This window comes from Diadema setosum, chromosome 13 (genome assembly GCF_964275005.1).
Source record: "Diadema setosum chromosome 13, eeDiaSeto1, whole genome shotgun sequence".
In the NCBI taxonomy this organism is placed as follows: domain Eukaryota; kingdom Metazoa; phylum Echinodermata; class Echinoidea; order Diadematoida; family Diadematidae; genus Diadema; species Diadema setosum.
This window is the reverse complement of record NC_092697.1, coordinates 29,031,613-29,057,773: the sequence shown is the minus strand read 5'-3', so window position 1 is coordinate 29,057,773 and position 26,161 is coordinate 29,031,613. Positions and strand designations below refer to the sequence as shown.

The following is a 26,161-nucleotide window of genomic DNA, read 5'->3' as shown; positions in this document are numbered from 1 at the left end:
TTGTCGTGATACCGCTAGATCTCAAAATCAACACTTCATTTGCCAATACGCTACCTTTAGTTACATCTCAGAAAACTAGTCTAAACTTCACAGGATATTTCAGTAACATTGTTAGCCATAACACGATTGATATTTAATGAGATTGAGTCAAATTAGAAGATATGATATAGACATTTCTACTCTGGCACTGTAATCTATCAGACATTTTCTATTAATAATTGAATGATTAAATCAATCTCCTTTTGCACTGATAAATAGAAGCTTTGTGTAGGTACTTACAAAATGCTGCCAAACCTCTCGAAAGTAGTAGGTACAATGTTGTGAATGAAATAGGCATCGGGAATCAATACACCTTTGACAGATACAATACAGCCAGATTACCATGATACACGCCAAATGATGTCATAACATTTCTTTTTTCCTTTGAGCCACGGAAATAGTCAGTTCTGATGATAGTATGAATTTTAAAGGTTTATAGTGGTGTAACAATAACCTTTTCTCAAATATAGGGAATTTGTGAGTCCGTTCACTTGCATAACATGCATTCAATGAACTTAAAAATGTGTGAAACTCAGGACATAGCTATTGGACCCTATAGTAATAAGATGAATAATGAGAGCTTACCCGAACCGTCTCCTGCGGACTGCGTTGTGATCGCCGGTCGGTGAACAAGTGCATGCAGATGTTGAATAAGTGCCTATTTTAGTGTCTTAGCGGCATTCTAATCCATACGGCTGCGTCCTGGAAACTTCTTGTAGGTTGACTGTTAATCGTCATCGATATAACGGCAAACCGATCGTGCCAAAGCCATAGGGACCGACCACCGTAGTGACTGGAATAAGCTTTGGACTCAATGACCTTTTTTTTACTGTTGAAAACCCAAAACCCCTTAGGGCGATACGCTTCAATAGCCCTGCGTTAAAACGAGTATACGCTTCAAAGGGATTCCCTTGAAAACGTGGTGAACATAGGACGGTACTTTAAATGTAACACATCAATAAACCTATACAAGTCATGAAGTCGATAGTGTTGAATGGACACTGAAATGTCTACAAAACTTGATTGAAAGTTGATGCTACGCTGAAATGCATACCACATATACTTTGTTGACGAAAGAGGAAACTACATTCTTTGATGTGCACAGAGAGAACATATTGTGATAATTCAATGAACGAAAATAGTTACTGTTATGTTTGTCAGTACAATTGGATGTCAAAATGTGTACTCTCAGTCACCAATAGCATACATGCGATAGGACCCTATCATCCTTGTTGTATGATATATCAAATGAAAGGAAAGGTTGTTTCCTAACTATATGGACAACGATCGGGACCGCATAGTTGTTGAGTCTATATGTATGAAGTAGAAAAATGATTTTATTCATACAAATAATGTAGATGAGTGTCTTAAGACGATTTCAGGGTAAAAGAAACTGATTTCCCTCAACCTGGTTATTCACCCACATTAACTGATTGTGTCTTTGGAAATGCAGGCCTTGGATAGTCACTTTGGTTTTGTAATTTGTTTGTCCTTTGTGTTGACATTTGTATTCTTTCAAATTTGATTTCACAGTCAAACCCAAATCTCCTCGGAATCATCCCAAAACGCATAATTGTATTGCTTTGCAATAAGAAGCAGGTATAATATCACATCATTAAATGCTATTTTCTTGAAGATTACTGGGCATGATATTGTAATCACCGCTGTTTGTCTGTATGTTATGTGAGAGTTATGGGTTGTAATATATAATGTTAAGAATTATATATACACAGATTTGTATACATGTTCATTTTAATAAAGTGGAAATGTGTTAAAAACGAAGTCATTTAAACGACGAAGTTGAATACTTTCAATACCATTAATATACTATATTTTTATTCATATAATCATTTTGTATATTTTATTTATATTATTATATTATATTTTATGACGGGAAACCATTTTCTAATAGCAATATACACAAGAACAGTTTCATCATCATTCATCTTATAATCTATTTTTTTTTTTGAGTCAGTGTACATATTAATGAGGCATCTTCTCAAACATCTGGGCAAATTGATAATATGATAAACAAGAGGGATCAGAATACAAGTAGTGAGCCTTGATGTACCCCACAAATCATATTTTCAATCATATAATACATGATCAACCATCAGATAATACACAATCAACCTAATTATGTCGGATATGCATTCCAGTGAGAAAATACTGGAAAGGGGAAAAAACTAATTATCAACACTAAAGTGTCACAAAGCCTAAAAATAAATGCCTGATGATGCAGTTCAAACGCTTTTTGCAATTAACTAGCCCTATGATACTGTCCAATTAAAATAATCTTGATCATGCGCAAAGAGCCAGTCATCTGTCACTTTCATCAGTCATGTTCCTTGTGTTCATTACTCATTTCGAAGAAGATACTGGTTGAGTACTGGTTGATTCAAAATAAACAATCAGCTGTTGCCCTGCCCGCTCCTCCACATTTGCGACATTGACCTATGATGTTGTTATCTTTTTTATGTGTCTGCTTGTCCCTCTGTCTTTTAGTGAGTTTTCAAACTTTGTCGTTGTTGCTGCTGTTCCAACTATATTTTGTTTTCATTGATTTCTTTTTTTTTTCCACGAGTAGCCCAATTTTACAAGCATTGTGCTTTTAGTTTCATGGTCCCTCCATTTTTCACGAAAGGCATATTGATACTTCACATTGATTACATTAGCAATCTCTGCAATGTATCGTTCCTATAAGGTTTCGACGATAGTTGGTTATTCTGTCCAATTTATGTTCTCTTGTTCATATTATTTCTCTTACATAAAAAAGTGAGATGTGTATTATATTCTTGTCAAAAAATGGCAACAAACTTGACATTGAACGATTGCTACGTCTCCCTTGTTTCTTTTTTATTCTTTCCGTAAATAGAAGGATATATTTCGTCCTCCTTCTGCACGTATGAGAGCGATCCAAATCTACGCCAGAGCCAACATCACGCCAGAATCATAGTGTCAAAGTGATCAATCATCAGCTTATTTATCAAATTATTTCAAATTCGCGTCAAGCCCGTTTCAAAGTGGTTCTGCCGTTATGTATACAACACTTTATAACTGAATGATTCATCTGACAGTTTTGGAATTGTTAGATAATGAGGACAGTATTTGTGGCAGGAGATAATAAATTTAAGGCTTAAGCATGTTAAGGGGTGAAGTCACTCCTTGTTGAAGATGACTTTTATAAATCAAAGATTACACACCAGCCGAGCAAAGGGGAAAGAACACGTTTATTTTAGTTCTAAATACATCATGAAAGTGCAAGGTTTATTTTTTCATGTTTTTTTCTAAACCTTGACTTAAGTTTGCAAATCATTTGTAATTGAAATGTTAATCCCTTCACACATTTTCTAATGACTTTATAGTTATAAGCCAATCTTCACTGCAATACTTCATTTGATTATAAAATGCGACGTAAACAAAAACAAAATACATATGACATGAAAGTATCGTGCTAAGTAATGGTTGAAGAAATGGAAAAAAAAAAGTTGTTATATATCATCTATCAAATCCAATCTTTGATACGTTATCATGAACACATCTACAGGAGAGTTATGACTCGACAGCATTGTCATCGAGATATCATCAGCAATTTAATAAGTCTACTTTTTCGTTGTTGTTGTTGTTGTTGTTGTTGTTGTTTCTTACAGTAGAAATTAACTGAAACATGAGATAGGGAAACGCAAGGAAACGCGGATAAAGACAAATATGTCACAATGGGGATGTAGGCGTAAACATGCTCTCGAAACATGACAATTTCTCCACTGACACCAAAAACATTTATTATGAGGTATAGATGTATTTACATGACAAGAGTGATAGCTTGAGCTCTCTGTCCCCATGTCCCTTGTAATGTAGGCCAAAGATACGAACCTATAATGCCTTACACTGTAAGATACAGTAATGAGACATTCTAGTGTACCTGTGATGAGGGAATGCAATTGGACATCAACGACATAACCTTTGCTATAATATTTGTTTGCGTCAATTATTGAGCCTTTCAGATAACTCAATTTCAGTAAATGTAATGAATTTGAATAATAATGTCAAATTACCATGGTTCTTGAATTACCATCGTCGGAACTTTGTTGAATTCAATTGAATTGAATTGAATTTATTTAGTTAACCACGGTAAAAAGCCTGCCCTCAGCTATAAGCTGTTTTTCAGCAAGGCCGTGAAATGATAACAAAACATAGAAATCATGCAATGAAGAGAATGCACATAAAAAACACAAAATAATCATTACAAACGAACGCCAGAAAAAAAAAATGTTGAGTGTGGTCACTCATGCACAAGGAAATGTGAAAGAACAAATGCACGATTAATCTGAAGTGATTTCTCAATAAATGTGACCTGATGCACTTCTCGGAATTCATCTTATGAATAATGATAGAAATGTTCATATAACTGCAAGTTAAAATCAGACCCCTTTGATCGCTTCCCATCTGTACTGCTTATCCATTATACCCCTCAAAAGTCATGATTTTCATCTCTATTTCTCCACATGTATTTGTTTTTCCGTGCGAGATTTTACATTATGCTACGTTATACTTATAAGAAAATGTAATGACATTGCCTTGTCGGTCATTCGTCTCCGAGATGGTTCCTATGACAACGAATCTTTGGAGTGATGTGGTCCATTGTGAAAAATGCCAGCGGTTTTGATCCAGACAAATCTGTACAACGAGTAAAATAAAATGAAATAAAAAGATACATTTCCGCAGTCACTGCCGCCACTACTTGCATGACTTTCGGATGAATCCCCTACAACAATCGCGATGGCCTCGCTTCTGTCTTTCATTATTCCATTACCCATTAAGGATCAAGCTGAACAAGCATTCTCGCTCGAGCAGTGGTATCAAGGGATCTGTGTTGTTGTTTGTTTTGCATTTGTGTAAATGCAGCTGATAATACAATAGAACATATCTTGCGGTATATCTTCCAAAACTTGCGGGGCAGAGAGCAAAAAAAGAAAAAGAAAAATTATATATATATATGTATATATATATATATATATATATATATATATATATATATATATATATATATATATATATTGTATATATATATATATATATAATATATATATATATATATATATATACGTATATCAGTGCAACTGATTAAAGTTAGGTGACGTTGCAGGTGCTGATAATCCGTTGTGTCTATGAGCGCATTAATCGAAATGGAATAACACTGTTCACGGAAATGTATGGTACCATTTCAGCGGACTCCTTTTTCCTGCCAAGTATTCAAGTAATCAAGTAATAAGGTATACACGATCACAAAATATTTGATTGAAAGTAACATTTACACTTCTAAAGAAGTGCGACCATAAAGCATTTTCTAGTGGGAGTATAGCGGATTGATATACAATGCCGGTGTCTACGGGTACATCAACATATATAAATGATCTAACTAATAATTGCATTTACCTTTACTCCTATTTTTTTTTTCACACAGAAAATAATTTTTTCATACAGGCTGATCCATGTGCTTTGAAGTGATGATTAAAAAGGCACGAAATCTTTTTAGCGCAAACTTTTCAACGCAAATTTTAATTTGTTTCTCAAATACTGTGTGAAATTGTTTTGTTTTTCATCACCTCATTTGTATCATTTACTTCTGACACTATTACTGTGCTCATGCTTTGGAATATGGTGTCTGACATTTTGCTTTGTATGTGCAGCGGACCCATGCTTCCTCTGTAACCGTCCACAATTCCATCGTTTTCTAAGGACCTCTTGATGATGTCTTTATTGATCTAAAACATCGGTTTTATAATCGAAGATGAATCCTAAACTTGGCCCTTTGGATCATCTTCATTATCTTTGTTTGAATTACATGATTATAATAGAAATTGTATATTAGGCCTTCTTATAAGTTAAGACAAGGAATTTGATATTTAATCATGATCAACTGGCGATGTAAAAGACAATACTTGGCAACATATCAATAGCTTACTGGAAAGGAAAAGATATTGAGAATAGAACTTGACGGGGAAGTTATAACCAAAAAAAAAAAAAAAAAGATTATCCCAAAGTTGAATTATCCTTCGGGTTTATGCCAGGTTTAAGTGTGTGCGTGTGTGTCACACACGAACACACTGTTATAATAGCCTCTGACCATCCGAGCACTCAGAATTTAGGATTTCTTGGACGAACACTGAAATAGGGTTTTCTATAGCTCATTCGTTAGAGCACCGGGCTAGCAGTCCAGAGGTCTCGGGTTCGAATCCCGATGAAATCCCATTTTCTTTGCTCAATTTTCCACTAATAAAAAAATTGCAGCTTTCGGAATGAAATTATATCTATGTTGTATTATTGAATTATTGAATTTTTTTGTGGCTTAACGCACAAAACCGTATACCTAGATTCTCCTTTGTCAAGTAGAAAGATAACTGTCGTTTATCCGAAGGTTTTGCTAATCCCATGAGGAAATTAGGTTCATCATACCGAACGTTAATTAATCAAAATAAGAGATGAGGTTTGATAGTCCGAATGTGAATAAAAGTTCGATATCCCAAAACGAAATATTTTAATGATAATGTAAGCTTATGTACAATAACATAAGCTTAAAAACATGTATTTTCCAGTAGTCTGGTGACAACGTTTATCAAAGGAGGATTAAAATAAGCAACATTGATTTAGATTGCTCGGAATGGATGACGGATAACTCCACTTGGTCTCATCTCCATTCCTTTGTCCCCCATCGTCTCAGAGCTAAGTGTTGTCCCTAAAAAGGTCGTGTAGGTGTTTTCTGTCCGATTTCGGGTTGTAACTGGTGTTGTTGGTGGTGGTGCGTGTGTGTGTGCGTGTGTGTGTGAGTGTGTGTGTGCGTACATACCATGCTTGTCCAGGGGTACTTGAGCGCTGCAGTGTGTGTACTTGTGTGAGTGGTTATGTTCGCTTTTTTTTTCCTTCAGGTACACCTATACGTAACCCGATGCACTTTAAGGGGATGGCTAGTAACCGATCAATGGGAATCAGTGGGAATGCTGAGGGATGATTGCTCCAATCCTTGTGGGATTCATGTAAGAGTACATTATATATCTACTGTTGTGTGAAAATCATTTGCTTCAGAACGGTCTCATATTCAAGTAATGTGCAGATTAATGCCCCGTCACTGACCAGGCATGCTAACCTGGAAACATTAAACTGGACATTACTTGAATATGAGACCATTCTGAAGCAAATAATTTTCACACAACAATAGATATAATGTACTCTTAAATGAACCCCAAAAGAATTGGAACAATCATCCTCCAACATTCCCACTGATTCCCACTGATCAGTTTAACCCGCCTTCCCCTTTAACTGACAGCCTCCTTTGAACAGACCGAGAAATAACACGTCCCTAATTGTGTCCCATTTCTTCCGTATCGTCATTACGCTCCTCACAACAGGAGTTGATAATCTCTATTTCTTCGTAAACCTTGTTTTCTCTCCAAAACTTTGCATGATTATATGCTCGAATTGAGAAAAGATATTATCTTGTCAATCATACGTCGACCACCAGGTTTCTATGTCAACGGATCTTTCAAGTGGTGTGGATCATAATTATGTTACATTGTATTTCATACCCATTAAGTATCAAGCAGAACAAGCACTTCTCGCTCGATCAATGGTGTCAGAGGAAATATCTGCTTTATTGATTTGTTTCGCGTTTGTTTTAACCCACCTGATAATACACCTCAACATAATATCATCTTCGTTGAGGGAAACCGTTGCGGTGCAGAGAGCAAAACAAATATACATTTATGCAATTGAATAAAGGTAGCTGACGTTGTAGGCCTAGATGACTACAAGCGTCTTGATATCGTAATGAAATCACGTTGTTCACGGAAATATAAGATGGCACTTCAGGGCACTCCGTTTTCCTTATACAAGGGTTTTTAAGTAATCAGGTATACACGATTACGGATCTACTGGATTGAAAACTGGCATTTGTACCAAAAAGAAATCCGACTATACAATATTTTCTGATTCTTTGTAGGTATCAGTTTTAGGGAGAGTAGCCGATAAAATAATACACAATACCAGTGTTCATGAATATCTTAGGAGACGATTTAACGAATTTATTTACTTTAACTCATATCCAATGACAGAATACATTTGTTTATACAGGCTGTGTCAATATTCGTGAATCAGTTAAGTGCTGTTTGACAAAAAGCACCAAGTCTTACACTCTTAAAAAGATAGGTCCAACTTTAAACCTTTGATAGTGTTACAATGGGAGCACATTAACAAATGCAACTTTGTCTCCTCTTCATTCATTTCATTTCATTTTTCATTCTCATTTTTCTTCCAACAAAACATAACAAAAATGAATCAAAAATTCAATCATAAGTGTATAATTACAAAGTTATGTTTGGAGGGTAAAAATAAGAACTGAGAGGTCCACTCAAAAGCGTTGCTTGTAGATTGTGGAACTCTCAATCCTTCTTTCCGATCCTTCCGTTCCATAAGATTCAAAGTTGCACCCGTAAAGCTGGTGCTCCAGTGTAACATTAGTAAGGGTGCAAAGTTGAACCTATTTTACCTCGAGTGTTGGGTCCCTGTTGAAGCGATGACTCCTTCATCCTCAACGTCGGGCGACTTCAGTCCAGGAAATAACATTCTATATTTGAACGTACCAAATCAAATACTCTTCCAGAACCTCATTTTCCATGCACATTTATAATCCACACGCACACACCATCTAAATGAAAGATATTATACATCTAAATGATGACAAAGTTTATTGAGACCTCTTTTTTTAATTTGAAGCCATTATTTGTCTCTAAAGTTTAATGACATGTAGTATTATCTGAACCCCCAATTCTGATTTGAAAAAAAAAGAAAGAAAATTAATTCTAAAAGAAATGGAGGAGGCCTTCGTTTGGTCTAGCTTGGACACTTATTTTTGTTTTTGTTTTTCCTTTTTTTCGAATTGGAATCTATACTGCTGAGTTAAAGTTGTTGTAATCCATGCATATACCACATGAACTTTGAGGCAATTCCGTTCGATTTTCAGAATATGCTACCTGTACTCAAAAACCGTCATTCGTTTCTCCAGCGCCGCAGTGCAATTTTAGAAAAAAAAAGTGCGTTTGATCTCCTTACAAAATTGTGCTTTAAATTTAGCGGTAGTATCTTTGTAAAATAGAAAATAAAGCAGTGTTGTTCTTGTTTTACTCTGTGTCGAAGTGTTGAATCGTGAGTGAAGTGGTAGAGAGTCTATCAAGCTATACCTTGACTTTGTTGTGAATCTTGTAAATCTTTAAGAAAGAGGGTCAAAGCGTGCGAGTGTGTTACACTGAACAATAAGAAAAGGCAGAGCTCAAAAAATGTTCTTGTCACTTTTCATATTTCCACTCCGGGATTCGGCCTCTGTAGCCGACACAACTGAAACAACCTTCGTATTTACGCTGGAGCCCCGCGATACTCCGGATGCTCTGATTCCGCTCTCCCTCCTGAAACATCGTAGCAACTGCTGCCGGAATTCCTTGAGGCGAAACCAATAGATAAGTGGGTTTACCACAGAGTTGAGGGAAAGCAGGATGAGACTGGCATCAAGCAGTGGCCGGAAGTATTTCGAAACGAGGTGAGGAGCAAAGAACACAATTAGAATGACGCAGGGAGTGAGGGACCACGCGGCAAATGTTGTCCCGATCACGAGACCAAACGTGAGAAGGATTCTTTTGTTCTGTTCAGCGCGCCTCGCCTGCGCCTCGGAGGACAGCCCAACCTGCTTCGAAACTGTGGCCACCTGTTGGTATATCACCACGTAGGATAACGTCGTGATAAGCAGGAAAACAAAGGTGACCGTGGATACCGGAAGTATTCCGGAGAAAACCAAGCCAGCATTGTTTTCTAATAGCTCTGGCAGTGCGATATAGCCAAAGAGGACGACGAACCAGGCAATCATGCACACCGTCACGGACCTCGAAGCCGTGACGAGATGGCGATTGCCGAACGGGTCGAGACGGATGACGACGAGCCGATGGAAGGCGATAGCGAGAGTGCTGAATATGGACATGATCATTGCTGGGGCCTGCAGCGCTCCAACAATTGGTGTGCGCTGTAATGACAAACAGATGAAAACACGTTAAGAACCTCGTCTGCTTTCGTTTGTATCTAAACCAGTACTCGCATCTTCCATTTGCTGCAGGCCACCACGAGACCATAGTGTTACAGGGCATGGTGAGTAAAGCAGCTCTCTTTTAGAAACAGTTTTAGAAATGGCTCTACCTTTACAGATGATTCTAACTGTAATTCTACACAGAAAGCCATGGCTAACCGACTTGGAGGACCTACGCTGTGCAAATACATGTTGACCTTTGTTGATTCAAATGATACCCTAGATATCACTCTTGTGGCGACAGGAATATTCTAATATCTTCAATATATTCGATGATAATTTTCTATTTGTTTTTCTTCACATGACTTAGATACGTCCACAGAAAACAACCTCTAAACCAAGATGCTCGTGATATCATCTGTCAACCATTGCGAAAGTACTGGTATGATATAATAGGCAAAATACATTGGAAAGCACCTTCCATTACACCTGACCACAACTTGCAGGTTTCCCCGCAATGTCAGTTATTAATCACATTATAGAAACACGGAAGCATTTATGTAAGTTACGTTCAGTCGAGTGGAAGGTGCATTCCGACTTTTTACAGCATAGCTATTAGAACTTAAGCAATAATTGACAGCAGATGTCAGAATCCTGGTTTGGAAGGTATTTCTGAGCGTATCTGAGTAATCTGAAGAAAAATAGAAAAAATGCTCGAAGTATAATTATTATTATCATTATATTTACGATTATCATAAGTAATGGAATAGGAAATACAAAACCAGACATGCCTGTAAAAGAGACATTGGTCGGGAATTTCTTGGACCTTCTTGGATAATGGCATTGATGACTTTGTGTTAATTGAAAGAGTTTTTGAAACCAAAGAAATAACTCAAGCACCTGTATCGGTCTTTTCAAACTTATTATAATGAAAATCTCAAGAAACAATCACGAGATTAAACAGTTCATATCTGAAATTATGACAATCCACAGCGAATGTATTATGACAATTTATTAAAATGAATGTATATTACATCCACTCTTAAAGGCTGTGGTTTTAACATTACATTATACGTGTTTCTTAGAAATGTAATTTATCATAATCATACGCTCTTAAAATCCTCAGGTAGTCAGTTTCAATGGAAATTAAAAGCAAACTGAAAAAAATTCTACTACTTTACTTGAACGTGATAATGACACATTTCTCTCACATGTAGCTTGTTCTTTTGTTTTTTATGCGACACTCAGCTCCCTGATTTGTTTAAAGATAATTAATGTATATTTCAAATTATAGTATTCATTCATATCCTACCCGTCATGCAACAGATTATCATTTGGAAAACCCTAAACTCATTGTATAGCTCAAAATTCTATATGACATCATGGTCCAGATGTCACTGGATGTATGGAACTCATTGAATGATGACTTTAAAGGCAGTTCTTCTTTACAATTTTTTAAATCATCTTATAGAAATATTCTTCTCGCAATTTACCACTCCAATGAGAAATTACGCTTTTGTCTTATAGTTCCCAACTCCTGAACACTGTATCTCCTCGCTTTTCATCTCTTCTCTCTATCCTCTACTCTTCCTACTCGGGTAGTCGGCTACCTTATTCTCGGGCCTTGTGTTATTTTGTTTTGTTTTGTCCTTCTTTCGTCTTTATACATTCCACCTTGTGTTGTCCTATTTCGTTAAATGACATTTAAAATACTTTAAACATTTACTCTATTTGTTCTACGTGTGTATAATTGTTCCGTTCCTTCCTTTAGTTATATAAAAACATTGTTATAAGGCATGTTATGTTCAGAGGCCATTGTTCAAGTCAAGCGTTTTGCTTATTGATAACGGTCTCCTCCATCTGTACACTTAAAGATCTGAAATGATATCTATGCATAATTTTACAGGATTATATATTTGTAATGCGACATTTTGTTTATATTTTCATGACTTGTGAAAAATATATTCGATGTTGTCATACTTATCTTCTGTTACGTACAAGTGGAAAAATAAAGCTTACTGAAACTGAAACCGAAACAATGTAGCGTGCATCGCTTTAATAACAATACGCAGTGATGGCGAATGTGTTGATTGGCTTTTATGTTTTCCTGACTACACAATGCTGAGGAACTTTCTTTGAGTTGGTGGATGCTCTACACAGCCTTCTATAAGCAGAAAATATCTGATGTAAACTTATTAGCATTGGCGTATTTAGTCTAAATTGTAAATTAGTAAAGCATCAGCAGTCTCTAGTAAATACACTGCTGTTATATTACTCGTTTTATTTAGAAGAAAATATATGAGAAAAGAAATGATGTTTCGGATTTCTTTTTTTTTTTCTCGTGAATCGCGATCATGACAAGGTGTGTCCCAACCAACACGCATTAAAAGAATAGAGGCACACGTCACTTTTACTATTTTGTCCTACTGTTATTTTGTCCTATCAAAATAGTCTCCCTTGCGTTCAGAGTTTTGGAAACAGATTCCTCTAGCACTTTGCAAATATTCTCAAAGTGAAATGAGCGCTAAAACAATGACAGATCAATTGTTAACAAATGGCGTTGATATTACAAATGAAGTTATGATCATAACCTTGTACGTAGTAGATGGTGATTTTCGAAAAGATTCTAGACTGATATTGCTCTTCGTTCGTTGTTGTCGAAGCACTAATTTCCCAAATATCTCATGCAATAGTTGTTATTGGATGCACTGTAAACATGATCAAGATGAGTGTAAACTTGACTAATTCCACTCTATGAATTCAAATCCTTTGATGACCCCTGAAGGCTGCTGTGTGTGTGTGTTTATCTTTTTTTTTCCCCTTCAATGTACCTAGGTATCCAAACTAGTAGGCGAAACTTATTCCCATCATGGACCTGTTTCTGAACATCACAAGAACGCATCTGTGTTGCTCCTTTGCCCCTGAGTACACTATGGGGATTCCGATTTTCAAGGTGAAGTATGATATTACTTAAAGGGGAAATCCAGTACAAATATAAATTAATCGGATAAGAAAGAGTAAAATATTACGATTTTAACGGTAAAATTTTGGTCGGAATCGGATGAAAAATAAGGAAGTTATGACATTTTGAAGTTTCGCTTATTTTTGAGGAAACAGTTCTTGAACGGTCATGAATATGCAAATGGCAAAGTGAGGATGTCATCCCTCACAACTTGCCATATAGTTTCAACATCAAATCTTGAAATTTCCAGTTTTCCATTCAAACGCAATTATGCCCGATGCTCAAATCGTGATATTTGGATGTGATCACTATTCTGAAGTTATTTAACCAGGAATAACATCATGTTGCAGACTTCGACGATAGAAATATTGAATTTGGGTCATTTTTTTTTTTTTTTTTTGCACACGATCAATGGAAAATTGTGAGGGTATGACATGGTCAGCTCACTCATTAGCATATTCATATCAACTGTACAAGAACGTTACTGTTTTGCAGAAATTAGCAAAACTTCAAAATTTCATAACTTCCTTATTTTTCATCGGATTTCTGTCAAATTTTTACAGTTGAACTCGTAAGATTTTACTCTTTTCTATTTGACTAACTTATCTTTGGACTGGATTTCCTCCTTAAAGCTGAAGTGTAACTGCTTTACACAGATATTCGTCACATGCGGTACTCACAGTTCCGTTCTGCACGTCTCCTACTTGGCCTATGAGAGACACGGCTTGGGCCAGGTCAGAGAGTGCCAGATTGAAGGTAAAGATGTTCTGCTCTCGTCGCAAGGCGGGGATTCCAAGGATGGCAAAGAGGGTGAAGAGGTTGCATAGCGCAGCAGTGGAGCAGATCGTTAGGAGCACGGAATCAAAGTAGATGTTCCCAGTAGGTGCTGTGCTACTGTCATTCATGATGCTGCAGGGACGTTGTAATAAAGATAAAGACTTCGACGACGATATCGGTAAATTTCACGATATCCGGTAAAGTGACAAGAGGGTTGAGAACGAGGCTGTTTTGGATTTTGTAATTTGTAAGACGTAGCTCTTGAAAATCTGAAAAACAGTGCTGTCCAGGAGTTTTTATACACCAACACGCACACACACACACACACACACACACGAGCAAACACATCTGTTGTGAAGAAGATCTTGGTACTTGGTACCACGAGCTTCCACCGGACAATCGTTCGTGAAAACTCTAATCGAGATTCGGACAATTATTAAGTCATCCATTTACCGTTAAACGTTGATGAAAAAAAAAAAGAGACACGCATGCGCGCAACAATTACGAGCGACGTAACAGTCGCACTCAAAAGTATTCAAATATTGATTCGTGCGGCGAAATTAGGCGTGCTATTTTTCTCATATTTGGACACTCCTTGATCTCGTTGCAAATTACGCTACAAGCCTTTCCCCCTTTGTCCCCTTGCTCTGAATAATAGAAGGCCAGAAAATCTCGCGTATGCGGAAGACGAGATGAAGTTTGCAGTAAACGTCTTTTGCGAAGAGCAGCGACATTGACAATACAGTCGTTGCAAATTGCTATTTCGGCGTGAGGAGAAAGCGTAAGGCATCCATCATAAGCCTTCAGATTGTTCCTCACTGATTTGAAAAACGGGAGGGGAAATGCATATTTGCTTTTATTGCCGGTCAAATCGGGAGGACTTACCTCGCTTACAATCAGTAATCCACGAAAAATGAGACAGAGATCATTAAACTTGTGACTCTGAGCGAAATTGGCCAAAAACAGGTACACGCTGTCGTGTCGTAAATTTTCTCTGATACTCTCTGCAAAGATTTAAAAATGCCACTGAGAAATTTCTTTTTTTGCAGTACTTTTTTCATCAATTGCTTGAATGTGAATAACTGTTTTTTTTTTTCAAAAATAAAAACCCTGCTACTCACAATGGTGTTGCGTTCGTGCAAAATCTTTAAATCAATGTAAGTCGGTGTTTTAAAATATTTCCACAAAAATCTCATACTTTTCTCTGTAGGTCTACAACCCGAAACATGATTTCGATCTCGATCAGACATCATTGACAAAGTTATAGAATTTGAATTATTATCATGTCATCTGATATGAGAAATATGGAATAAATTAAAATTGAATTAAAACTGAAAATATATCCCTTTCTTGATGCTGACACCTATTTTAAACAAACGGCTAACACAAACACACACACACACACACACACACACACACATACACGTTTACACTTAGACCTATCAAATCTTCTAAACCAGAAGACCTCGACGGGTATTTTGAGTCTTCTCGTTAATTTCCTCAGTCTGAGAAGCCCTGCACTGGTGCATCACGAGCCAAACTTACCGTGCACATTCTAAGGTCATCAGCACATCGTGAATCAATTACATAATCAATTAATCGATTATTCAATTAGAGAGGACCATATCTTTGATCAAACAGACACATATATAGGTGTAAGCATAGAATTCATCAGATATGAAATGTCCCCTCTCATTATATATGTATGTATGTATGTATGTATGTATGTATGAATGTATGTATGTATGTATGTATGTATGTATCTATCTATCTATCTATCTATCTGTCTGTCTGTCTGTCTGTCTTGTTTTGTCACTTTTTCCAAAGTTTAACTCTAGTACTTTCGGTGACAAGTTTGCAGATACTACAGGGAATTTGATATTAGGCTGACTACAAAGGATGCATGCAACGTCGTATAAAACAATGAAAATTCCGTGTACGTGATTGAAAGAAAATTCAGTATAATTTATGAAATATTATTCACTTTCATAACAACAGTAAATGTGTTATGATTGATTGATATAATTTCTGCATTCATTTTCCATACATAAACATAATACGGAGTCATTTGATTAATCTAATGTACATGTACAATATTATTTGAATCTAACAATTGAAACATGTAAGTTATTCAAGTACACGATATTATTCCATTATCATGCAAAATGAGGGCGAACAGGACGTTGTTTTATGCATGTTATGCAAGCTTGAGAATCACGTTTACCGGCCGTTTAAAAGATAACTAAAGCAACTCTGATTATAACCAAAATACAGGATTCCATCATTTCGTGTTATTTTGAAATTGATACAGGGGCGGATCCAGGAATTCCGTAAAGGGGAAGCGCCTTCACAAAATTAGAGGGGGAGGGGGCCGCACGCCACTCTCCCCCTTTTTTCTCTTATTATTTCTTTCGTTTAAACAAAAGATAAGGGTCAGTGCGCCCCCACCCCTCCTGATCCGCCAATGTAATATCACACCATGTGAAATGTCTGAAGGCTTTTTTTATTTATCTTTTTTTCTGTTGTTCGTGGGCGTTTATGTGCATGTGCAATATATGTAAAGTGCGTGGGCTGCATGCAAATATGAGAGCAATCGAAATCTGAGCAGGATGCTTGGGGTAAAGAGATAATGGCAAATAGTGTCAAAATGAGCCCACATTATCAAGAATGTCTCTTTATCCTAACGCTTTCACAAGATCATTAATCATTCATTTGTCAGGGAAATGTTTCCCATTTCGGGTTTTTCATGCTGATTTTCAAATGTTCTGAAATGAAAGTGTCAGTATCACTCACACAGTCAAACCTAATCATTAGAGATACTTTAGAATAATGCAATTCTTGATTTGGTGTTTGTCTTGATTAGAATAGGAATGACATCTTTTATTTCATGTCTATTCCACATTCTCAGCGCTTTTGCTTTGTGAATTAACAATGATTCTTTTTTTTTTTTCAAGCCAAATATGTGGATTTATTGTGTGTGTTTTTGACCTTCGGGAATATTACATTATGCTATACGGCAAATATAATATACTGATAGCTGATTTAGGAGCTTCAAAATAAATGGAAAAAACCGTACGACTTCTTTTTCTGCTCCGGTGTAAAACGGACGCATTATGGAAATCTGCCTGAGTAGAATATAATGATGAACTAAACCCAAATTTTAGTATTCATGGAACTGATTACGATTACATACAAACACATGCGCACACATACACACAGGCGCGAGGGCGCATGTATGTACACGCATACCCACACATGTAATGATTACTGATTTCGAGATTGTTAATCCGAAAATGAGATAAGTCGATGTTTTGAAGGTTTGATAGTACCCATCTTCTTTTCACATTCGGATTAACGAACCTTTAAAAAATGATAAACCTTGGAATAATGAATACTATTTATATCTACATCTGTAATAATAAAGAAACGAACTGGCAAATGCATTTTTGGCCAACAAAGCATGAGTTTATCCGACTCAAATTTTCAAACCGCCATAATATTATGCGTGAATAAGGATACTTTCAACATCAGAGATGACTCATAGATATTATGATACATTTATGCCCTCAAAAAAAAAAAGCAATCGTGTATGGGAATATTGTGAACCTATGTAATCTAACGCCGGAACTGTAATTTTTACATGTTTTTTTTTTTTGTTTGTTTGTTTGTTTCAACAACATTGCATGATAGTACAATTATTGTTAGGCCTATATAAAAAGTAGCCATTGCATGCTAATGCCATTCCTGTGTTGGAAAATGTGTTGGAAAATTAAAAAAAAAAAAGATAAGAATATTCATAGATTGTGTATGAAGGTTGTCGAGACTGTTTAAATTCGTTGCAGTCTGCCCTTTACATTATTGTCGCCTTGAGTGCTGTTTTTCGTCGTCGTTACTTGATCCCTACGGGAATCTCCGTATACGACTATTTAAAGTACACTTATTAAGCGAATGTGTAATAGAGTTGCATGAAGGGAACACTTTTCCCACAATACAAAATCACCAGGGGGTCCGTTTCATGAAAGTCTTATGAGAGACTTTTCCCTTTTAACACACACTCATGAGAGACTTCACGAAATGGATTTAAAAGTCTCATGTATGAGCGACCATTCTGAGATTTATGTAGAGACTTTGATGTGATGACTTCATGAAACTGATCCCGTTTTTTACTAGAATGTGTTGTAAGAACTATGAACATGGCAATATGTGTCACTCTAATTACAAAGGAACAGAAAGAGAATAATGAGGATATTGTTTTCGCTTTACTTGCATATTTTTGTCAGACTTCAATTATATCATCCACTCTTCTTATTTTGTGATCTCTTTATTAGCGCCAAAATAATGATGAGATGAAGTTTCACTTTACTAAATCTACTGCAAGGTTTCACTAAGACTGTCTTGTGCGATGAATAGCGCCACGACGACAATACGTTGACTTATAATACATGTGCACGCAGTGAAAAGGAGTGTGCTGTGTATGCTCTTCCCAAAGACGGCAACAAGCACATTCTGTGCACGGTATAACCAATGACAACCAATTAGTCTATAGAACAATGCTACGAATTACTCAAACCTGAGAATCACGTTCTTATACTTCTACTTCTACTTTTGGAGCTTTATAGATAAACTATCAACATATTGTGTTTACGAGGACTACAAAAAATAATGATGTGGAACAATTGAAAAGGAGGTATAATTATTCTTGGCATGAGGTTTCTCGTGGGTACGAAAGATATGAGGTTTTCAAAATTCCTTGACATTTCCTAATGAACTTGCATGGATGCCGTGGCAATGTCTGCAACTGAAAGTGAATAATAGATTTGATGAGATCCTGACGTTTGTTGGGTTATAGAGACTGCCTAGATCAGATACATCTTAAAAAAAGCATTTTGATATTTGGGAGTAAGTATTAAAACATGGGATAGTGAAATAAGAGGTCGAAATATTGAGTTTCTGTCAAATGAGCGCAAATTGGAGAAAGTGTTCAGCGGAAGAGTAATATTTTGACAGAAATAACGAATTTGATTAAGTTGTCAGTTGTCTGGCATTACGTATATGTTAAGAACTTAAGTTTAATATTCAACCAAAACACACACATATTCCTTGAGACATTTGTTACGATTCTGATCTGAATCAGATCGTTGCATGCTATGTAAAATGGTATTTAAACGTATGTGCAGTGTTATTCCTCACGGACGTTCGCTGCTCTAGACATGGCAAACTTCCACGGTGAATAAAAATTTATATAATTGTTCCTCTGGGAAGATCCTAGTATAATCGGGCTCATATCAAAGCTTGAATTATACTCGTTCGGATATGATAATGATTTTGAGTAATTCCTATTTTTTAAATTTGGTGTTGTTTTGGCTCAATTGTACATCGTTCACAATTCTGACCCATATATGAAGAGTTTGTTCGCAAAAACCGATAAGTCCATTTTTTAAGATTTTGAAGTACGGTCTCTGTAATAAAGTACAAAATGATACCTTTTAAATGATATATTGGTCACTACATATAAAGGTACATTTTTGAAGTTATGGTCAAAAGAAGCAAAAATTTTCTTATTATTTTCTTTATTTTTCTTGACCTTTAATCGCAAATATCTCCATTTGGCAAATATGGACTCAACGGTTTTTGCAAACAAACTCTTCATATATATATATATATATATATATATATATATATATATTATACTATATTATATTATGTATGAGATTCTGCATTGAATCTAAGAGATCGCATTGAAACGGTCAAGCAATTGTATAGACATTGTGGTTGCTATGACAGCAAATAAGGTGAGCAGTCTAGCAAACTAACACAACATACAGCTAATCTTCATTGCTTTCACTCCATCAAATCTGGACAACGAGTGCTGGAAATTGACTCTGTGTTACTATACCGTTTGAGAATTAAACCTCTTCCGGTAACACTATACATGTCATGCATAATGCTTCTATCTGCCTTTATATATCACATCAACGTTTTATAAGGAGAGGTGGCATTCAGAGCACCTCACATGTCATCTAATAATGGCGATCGGTGGTACAAATTCTACGCTCACTGAACAATTTTGAAGAAGAGATGATAGGATTCTCCCTTTCACAAGCAAGTATTAGTCCATCTCGTAAGATAATTTGCCTTCAAATCAGTAAAGTTTGCGAAATGAGCCAGTATACTCACAGAAATGGACTCGCACAAAAGGACACACGATATCAAAGAGAAGACTTTTAGATATATAGCCCCTGGATAAACTGAAAATGACGTTTTTAACATACAGGGAAAAGTTAGAATTTCGTTATGTAACGCGAGAACAGCAATCTTCTCCGGTTTTTTTTTTTTCTTTTAAATCTAGTAGCATTGCATGATAATGCATGAATGTCAAGATGATTACAATTTTATATTGTGATTATATTCCTCCTATCGGCGTTTTGATTCCACGATCCATAGTCTCCATTTCATTTCATTTCATTCATTTATTTCAGCACGGCAACATACTTCAGTCCGAAGACTGATCTTCCGCAGGTCCGTGCGGATAAAATACAACATAAATGTACAGAAATGAAAAACAAACTCATACATAAAAAACAACAAAACATAGAAAACAGAAAAACATGGTGATGAATTGCCCATCGAATTCGTCTCCCCCCCCCCTTAATTTCGTGAGATATCTATCTGAATTTCACATTTATTTCACTTCTCTCTTCTGTCCATGGTTTTTTAACCTGCAACTTTTCCCTTCTCTCCCTTCCTTTCTGCTTCATATTTTTTCCTCTCAACGATTTCCGAACCAGTCATCTGATTTTCACTTTATTCACTCTTACGACATCTTTCTGTCACCTATTCTCGCTTCTCTGCTATAGTGCAACTTCAACTTCCAGTTCACTCACTCTTTGCCGTCCTTACGTTCTCCCTGTGTCTCTTCTCTCCTCAAATCTCTACTTTGTAGGCTCTTCTTCAGTCAAGTAAAGCCCGCCGCACACTATACGACTCATGACCGTACGACTGACAGACTTTGGATCTGAAATAAACAAGCGGTTTTTATTCTGAGGATATTGTGATTTATTTCGGATCCAAAGTCTGTCAGTCGTAAGGTCGTGAGTCGTATAGTGTGCGGCGGCCTTAACAGCCCATGCAAGGACTGTGCACACGCACAGTGTCAACGAAAATCTGTCTGCCTCCTTCCACAATTACAATATTGCTACACAACATCGACTTTGCATGTAAATGTCATTGAATGTCATTAATTTGTTCTAAAATTGGCATTAAAAGTATCAATAAATCACGACGGAGGAAATACATTGTAACTAAATCATTCTTATTGATGAGACTACCAAAATTCATCACTGTCTGACACACACACAAACACACACACACACACACACAAACAAACTGTCAATTTCTGATTTTTGAGATAATTTTTGTCAATATCAGTTAGACTGTACGTAATATGTCATACACGTTGTGAACATGAATACAGAATTATGTGTAACCATCATGACAAAGGGAAAGAAAATTAAAATGAAGATTCCGATATTCCTTTACTTTCTAATTTGGGTTCGTTTTTAAAGGTATTTCCATATTTCTAGTCACAAACATCACTCTTAAATGAATTTTCATTTCATTTATTGCATTTACCGGATAGTTTCAATGAGTACCGTGCAGTGAATGGCTCCATCGCGGCCATGCGTTGACTTTAATAAAAGACAAGTCCACCTTCATTATACATAAGGATTGAGAGAATGCAGCAATATTAGTAGAACACATCAGTTAAAGTTTGAGGAAAATTGGACAATCCGTTCAAAAGTGATGAATATTTTAAGAAAGGAGTGTGTAACCTTGATAATGACGCTTATGATCGCTTCAAAACGGGAATCGCGTTCCATTCCTGCAGTTTAGAATATCAAAGTGATAATCTCGTGAAAAGAAATTATTGACTCGTGTTCACGATGGCTGTAACTGTTGGAATGGCAGAACTTGCTTTAACGAACTTTCTCGTTGGTAAAAGGAACGTGACGGGCAAATTTCTTGACTTTTGTGTTTTGATTAGGTAAACTTTCGTGTCTACTTTGACAATGGCTGCAAAGAAACATGAATGCTGGATACGGTAAGATTTTTTGGATTGGTCAAAGACAGGAGCATAGGTATGGTGCGTGTGCATTCAGGAATACTTTTACTAATATAGGGGGCTTCGGTCAGCTTGTCTGGGGAATACACTTAATTTCTCAGAAACTTGAATAAAAGGACTGTTTCTAAAAGAGGAAACAACAACCACTGATTTGAATCGTTGTATAGCTAGTAAATATTTGATGTCAACACTTTTGTAGTTTGATTTTTAACGCCACCAAGAATTAGGTGATGTAAAATTCGTAAAATCTTTACCTGTCCAGATAAGTTTACATGTTCCCTTTTCGTTTAGCTGTACTTAGTGCGTTCATAATCTTGGTATTCTTTTGATACGAAACTTAAACAAAGTTTGTTTTACTATGATGACTTCAAAGCGGATCGCAATCGCAATCAATGTACTTCCTTGAACATCTTGCCAAATTTTCGAGTGTACGACAAAGTTATATGTTGTCGGCGAAATCTGAACTTCTTCCTACTGCTGTTGCCTCTGTAACAGAGACAGCCTTGTTATTCCCCGTTTCAGCCTTTGATGTCTTGTGCATTGCCGATCCACTTCTTTTCCCTCTTTTTCTGAAACACCTCATTAGCTGCTGTCGAAACTCGACGAGGCGAAACCAGTAGATTGTAGGGTTCCCAACCAGGTTCAGGGCGAGCAAGATGAGACTAGCGTCAACCAGCGGTCGGAAATACTTCGAAATCAGATGTGGAGCAAAGAACACGATCAGGAGGACGCAAGGGAACATTGCCCATGCGACGAATGTCGTCCCCACGACAAGACCAAACGTGAGGAGGATTCTCCGGTTCTGATCAGCGCGCCTTGCCTTCACGTCGGAGGGCAGTCCAACTTGGAGGGACACTGTTGCCACCTGTTTGTAAATCACTACGTAGCATAATGTTGTGATGAGCAAAAATATGAAAGTGACGGAAGCTACTGGAGCAATTCCTGTTGATACCAAGTCTCCACTGGTCTCTATCAGTTCTGGTATTACGATATAGCCGAAAAGGACGATGATCCAGACAATCACACACACCGTCACGGACCTTGGAGCAGTGACAATGTTACGATTTCCGAATGGATCGAGACGTATGACGACAAACCGCTGGAAGGCAATAGCGAGGGTGCTGAAAATGGACATGATCATTGCCGGGGCCTGTAAGTCTCCAATGATAGGCGTGAACTGTAAGGGAGTATAAAATGTAATGTAAAATCTTATTGCAATTCCTGATCGATTTCTTACTGAATTGTCTTCAAGCATGAAGGAAGAAATGCGATTAGTCACTACATTATGACAACATCCAAACATGTAAATTTGACATAACAGGAGCCCCTCTTTCAGTTTAAGTTATGAAGCACTGATGTTCATGTGAGTGAAATGTATGTATTTGAAATTATACTTAGGGACCTTTTTCTTTTCAAAAGCTGAAAATGTCATCACGATTTTTCATTACTCGACAGCACTGTCTTCGTATTCAAAATCTGCAGATCTCAACGATGATATTAGCGTGTGTAGGAGAGCTTCGATCACAGGTTAACAACTAAAATAAAAGTACATACGGCGGGTAGGAATCTGACTAATAGTTTATTACCAATGTAAAACTAGTATTAACTTTCCTACTAGGTCTTCCAATGACCAAAACTACTTACATCACTAATGTTATCACTTCAGTTTTTCGGTGGTTTTTTTTTTTTCATATTTTGGTTTTACTTTTCATATCGTCCAGCGTCTGTTATTGTTTCGTCCATGTTTGTTTGTTTGTTTTTTGGTTTGTTTTTTTTTTGGGATGGTTATAATTGTAGTGCCCGATCCCAATCAAGATCATTGCCTAAGAATGCAATGACCATGTTGTATAAAACACGCTCCACCCCATGTCAACTATTGCTTAACTTAGGGGATTTAGTCATGATCCGATTTCCGATCAATGTCCGATTTGTCCTTCAAATTGATTTTCAATCTATATCCGTGTCAATCAAATTTAAAATATTGTCGTTCATATAGGTTTTCAATTTTCATACTTTTGTAATACCTATTCATTGAGTAATTGAGTAAGGATTGGGGACCGAGGAAATTCTGTCACCGGCTTGAAATTAACTTGAATGCTCACTGCTGAAATGCGTGCTCCTATCTTAGATGTGAATGACGCAAATGAACAATTGGTCGCTTCGATAGTGACCGACCAGATTTTAGATTTGATTGCTGATTCAGTGCTGCGAGTCGCAAGGAGTGTGTAAAAGTGAATGCTCGGACTATGAACTTGAATGATTACTAAATTGACCGGGAACGCCTATAGTAGAACACGTCGGCAAGGTTTGAGGAAAATCGAACACTCCGTTCAATAGTCCTGAGGTTTGTTTGTTTGTTTTTTCGGTGCCGCCTTTGCTGGCTGAGAAGAGCACAACATTTCGTGATGTCACTCATGGACAACGGTTACAGTTATTTATTCCGAAGTTTCATTAATCTGAAAATGAAATAACGGTCTTTAGCAAGTAACTACTGTTTATTTCCGGACTAACGAACCTTGAAGAATTTGTGTTCCAAAATAACGAACCATAGGAATAACGAATCTTATCCTATATTAAGAAGAAAGACAATTGGGAATACAGAACATCACCCTGGACAACGATATTAAGGAAATATAAAGAGAATCCAACATATTTTCATTTCATAGCATAATGACGAAAAAATAACATAAAAAACATCTCTATCTTTTAACGTGACTGTTTTGTCCTCCTCGAAACATAATTTGCACCAGTATTTAAATCTTAACATAAACTCAAACAGATCCGGGCCTTGTTAAAGATTCTTCAGATTTTTATGTGCCTTAATCGCTGGAGTGACTTTCGTTTCGCCGAAGATCTGTTAATCTGAAAATATAATAAGGTTCAATATTCCGAAACATACAAATTCCGTATACCTTAATGTGCGGTAGTCCGAAAATGAAAAAGGGTTTGTTAATTGCAGCATTGTGGCATTATTCCAAAAGTTCGTTAGTCCGAAGGTTCGTTGTTCCGAAAATGAAATAAGGTTCGCCATTAGAGAACGTTCATCAGTACGAAAATGAAATAAGATTAGTTATTGCTAAGATTCAACAGACCGAAGATGATCGTAGGCTAGCTAATCCCAAACTTAAAAGAATTGATATAGCAAAATATAAGCCTTCTAATGAACTATTCCGTTTTCACATAAAACAGATTGTGAAACATTTGTGAAATAACGAAACTTCCGATTTATGAATTGTATTTGAGTAAACCAACCACTGTGACGGGATCAAGGATCAAGGAACGCTAGCAATGGACACCAAGTGAAATTAATTGTTTGGCTCTACCTGTAGACGGCATTTTGGAACTCACCGTCCCGTTCTGCACGTCGCCGACTTGGCATGTCAGGGCAACGGCTTGGGTCAGGTCCGAGAGCGCCAGATTGAAGGTAAAGATGTTCTGCTCTCGTCTCAAGGCGGGGATTCCAAGGATGGCGAAGAGAGTGAGAAGATTACACAGCATTGCTGTCACACAGATTGCAAGAAGAGTCGATTCAAAATAGATGTTCCCAGATGGTGCGGTACCATTCCTATCCATGCTGCCACACAGTTACAAAATGGCACTAACAGTGACTACCAGAATGATGGCTACACCGTCTGAGATATGAGATTGTTAGCGTTGTTCAACGATGCTATTGGGGATGTTGGAATTGAGATGAATATTGAGAATATTTTTTTTCACGAGAGAAAACCCTAAAACAGTCCCAGAAGCTCCTTTATCTGTCGATGCGTTTTACCAAACTGGAGGAAACTTGCATTCGCCCCCAATTTTCTTTCTTAAAAGACGATTTCTTGGAGTGGCTTACACTGCTGAGAAATCCCTCTTTTCGGTAAATTAAATTATAACAATGACATCAGTTTGGCAACTATCATTGGCGTTTGCTATCGTAAGTGCGCATGCGGCTTACACAACAATGCAAACCGCTCTGTATGATTAAAGGGATAGAGTCGTATTGGCGGAGATGTGGATTGAGCTTTTGACTTTGATTGAGCTCGGGAACCTAAGAAACCACATATGAAATTTTACAGAGCATACCATTTATGAGGAATTCTAAGATTATTTGATATAAATCGAATTGGCTTGGACGTTGATAAAAAAAAAAAAGTAAAACAAAGTGCTCCTAATAAAAGGTAGGTCTCACCTTTTATTAGGATCACTTTGT

General features: G+C 36.8%; 2 protein-coding genes across 2 annotated transcripts in view; both read right to left on the bottom strand.

Annotated features, from left to right (window-relative positions):
* LOC140236559 (uncharacterized) overlaps window positions 1–13,969 on the bottom strand; it is a 40,891-nt gene extending 26,922 nt beyond the window's left edge. The window contains exons 1-2 of the mRNA XM_072316485.1: window positions 13,745–13,969; window positions 9,449–10,102 (exon numbers count right to left, since the gene is read on the bottom strand). Coding sequence (XP_072172586.1) covers window positions 9,449–10,102; window positions 13,745–13,969 — 879 coding nt within the window. The remainder of the gene's footprint in view (window positions 1–9,448; window positions 10,103–13,744) is intronic.
* Window positions 13,970–22,402: 8,433 nt separating this feature from the next.
* LOC140236558 (adenosine receptor A2a-like) lies at window positions 22,403–25,536 on the bottom strand. The gene is made up of 2 exons (XM_072316483.1): window positions 25,312–25,536; window positions 22,403–23,140 (listed from the first exon to the last, which is right to left on the bottom strand). Exons 1-2 carry the CDS (start codon window positions 25,534–25,536, stop codon window positions 22,403–22,405), a joined length of 963 nt encoding a protein of 320 aa, XP_072172584.1.
* Between the last annotated feature and the right edge of the window lie 625 nt (window positions 25,537–26,161).

What these genes read in the sequence shown, in the direction of transcription:
- LOC140236558 (XM_072316483.1), bottom strand. Translation starts at nt 25,536, where the DNA reads ATGGATAGGAATGGTACCGCACCATCTGGGAACATCTATTTTGAATCG. An exon ending in GCGACGTGCAGAACGGGACG is followed by an intron (nt 23,141 to 25,311) that starts GTGAGTTCCAAA and finishes ACTCCCTTACAG; the next exon opens with TTCACGCCTATCATTGGAGA.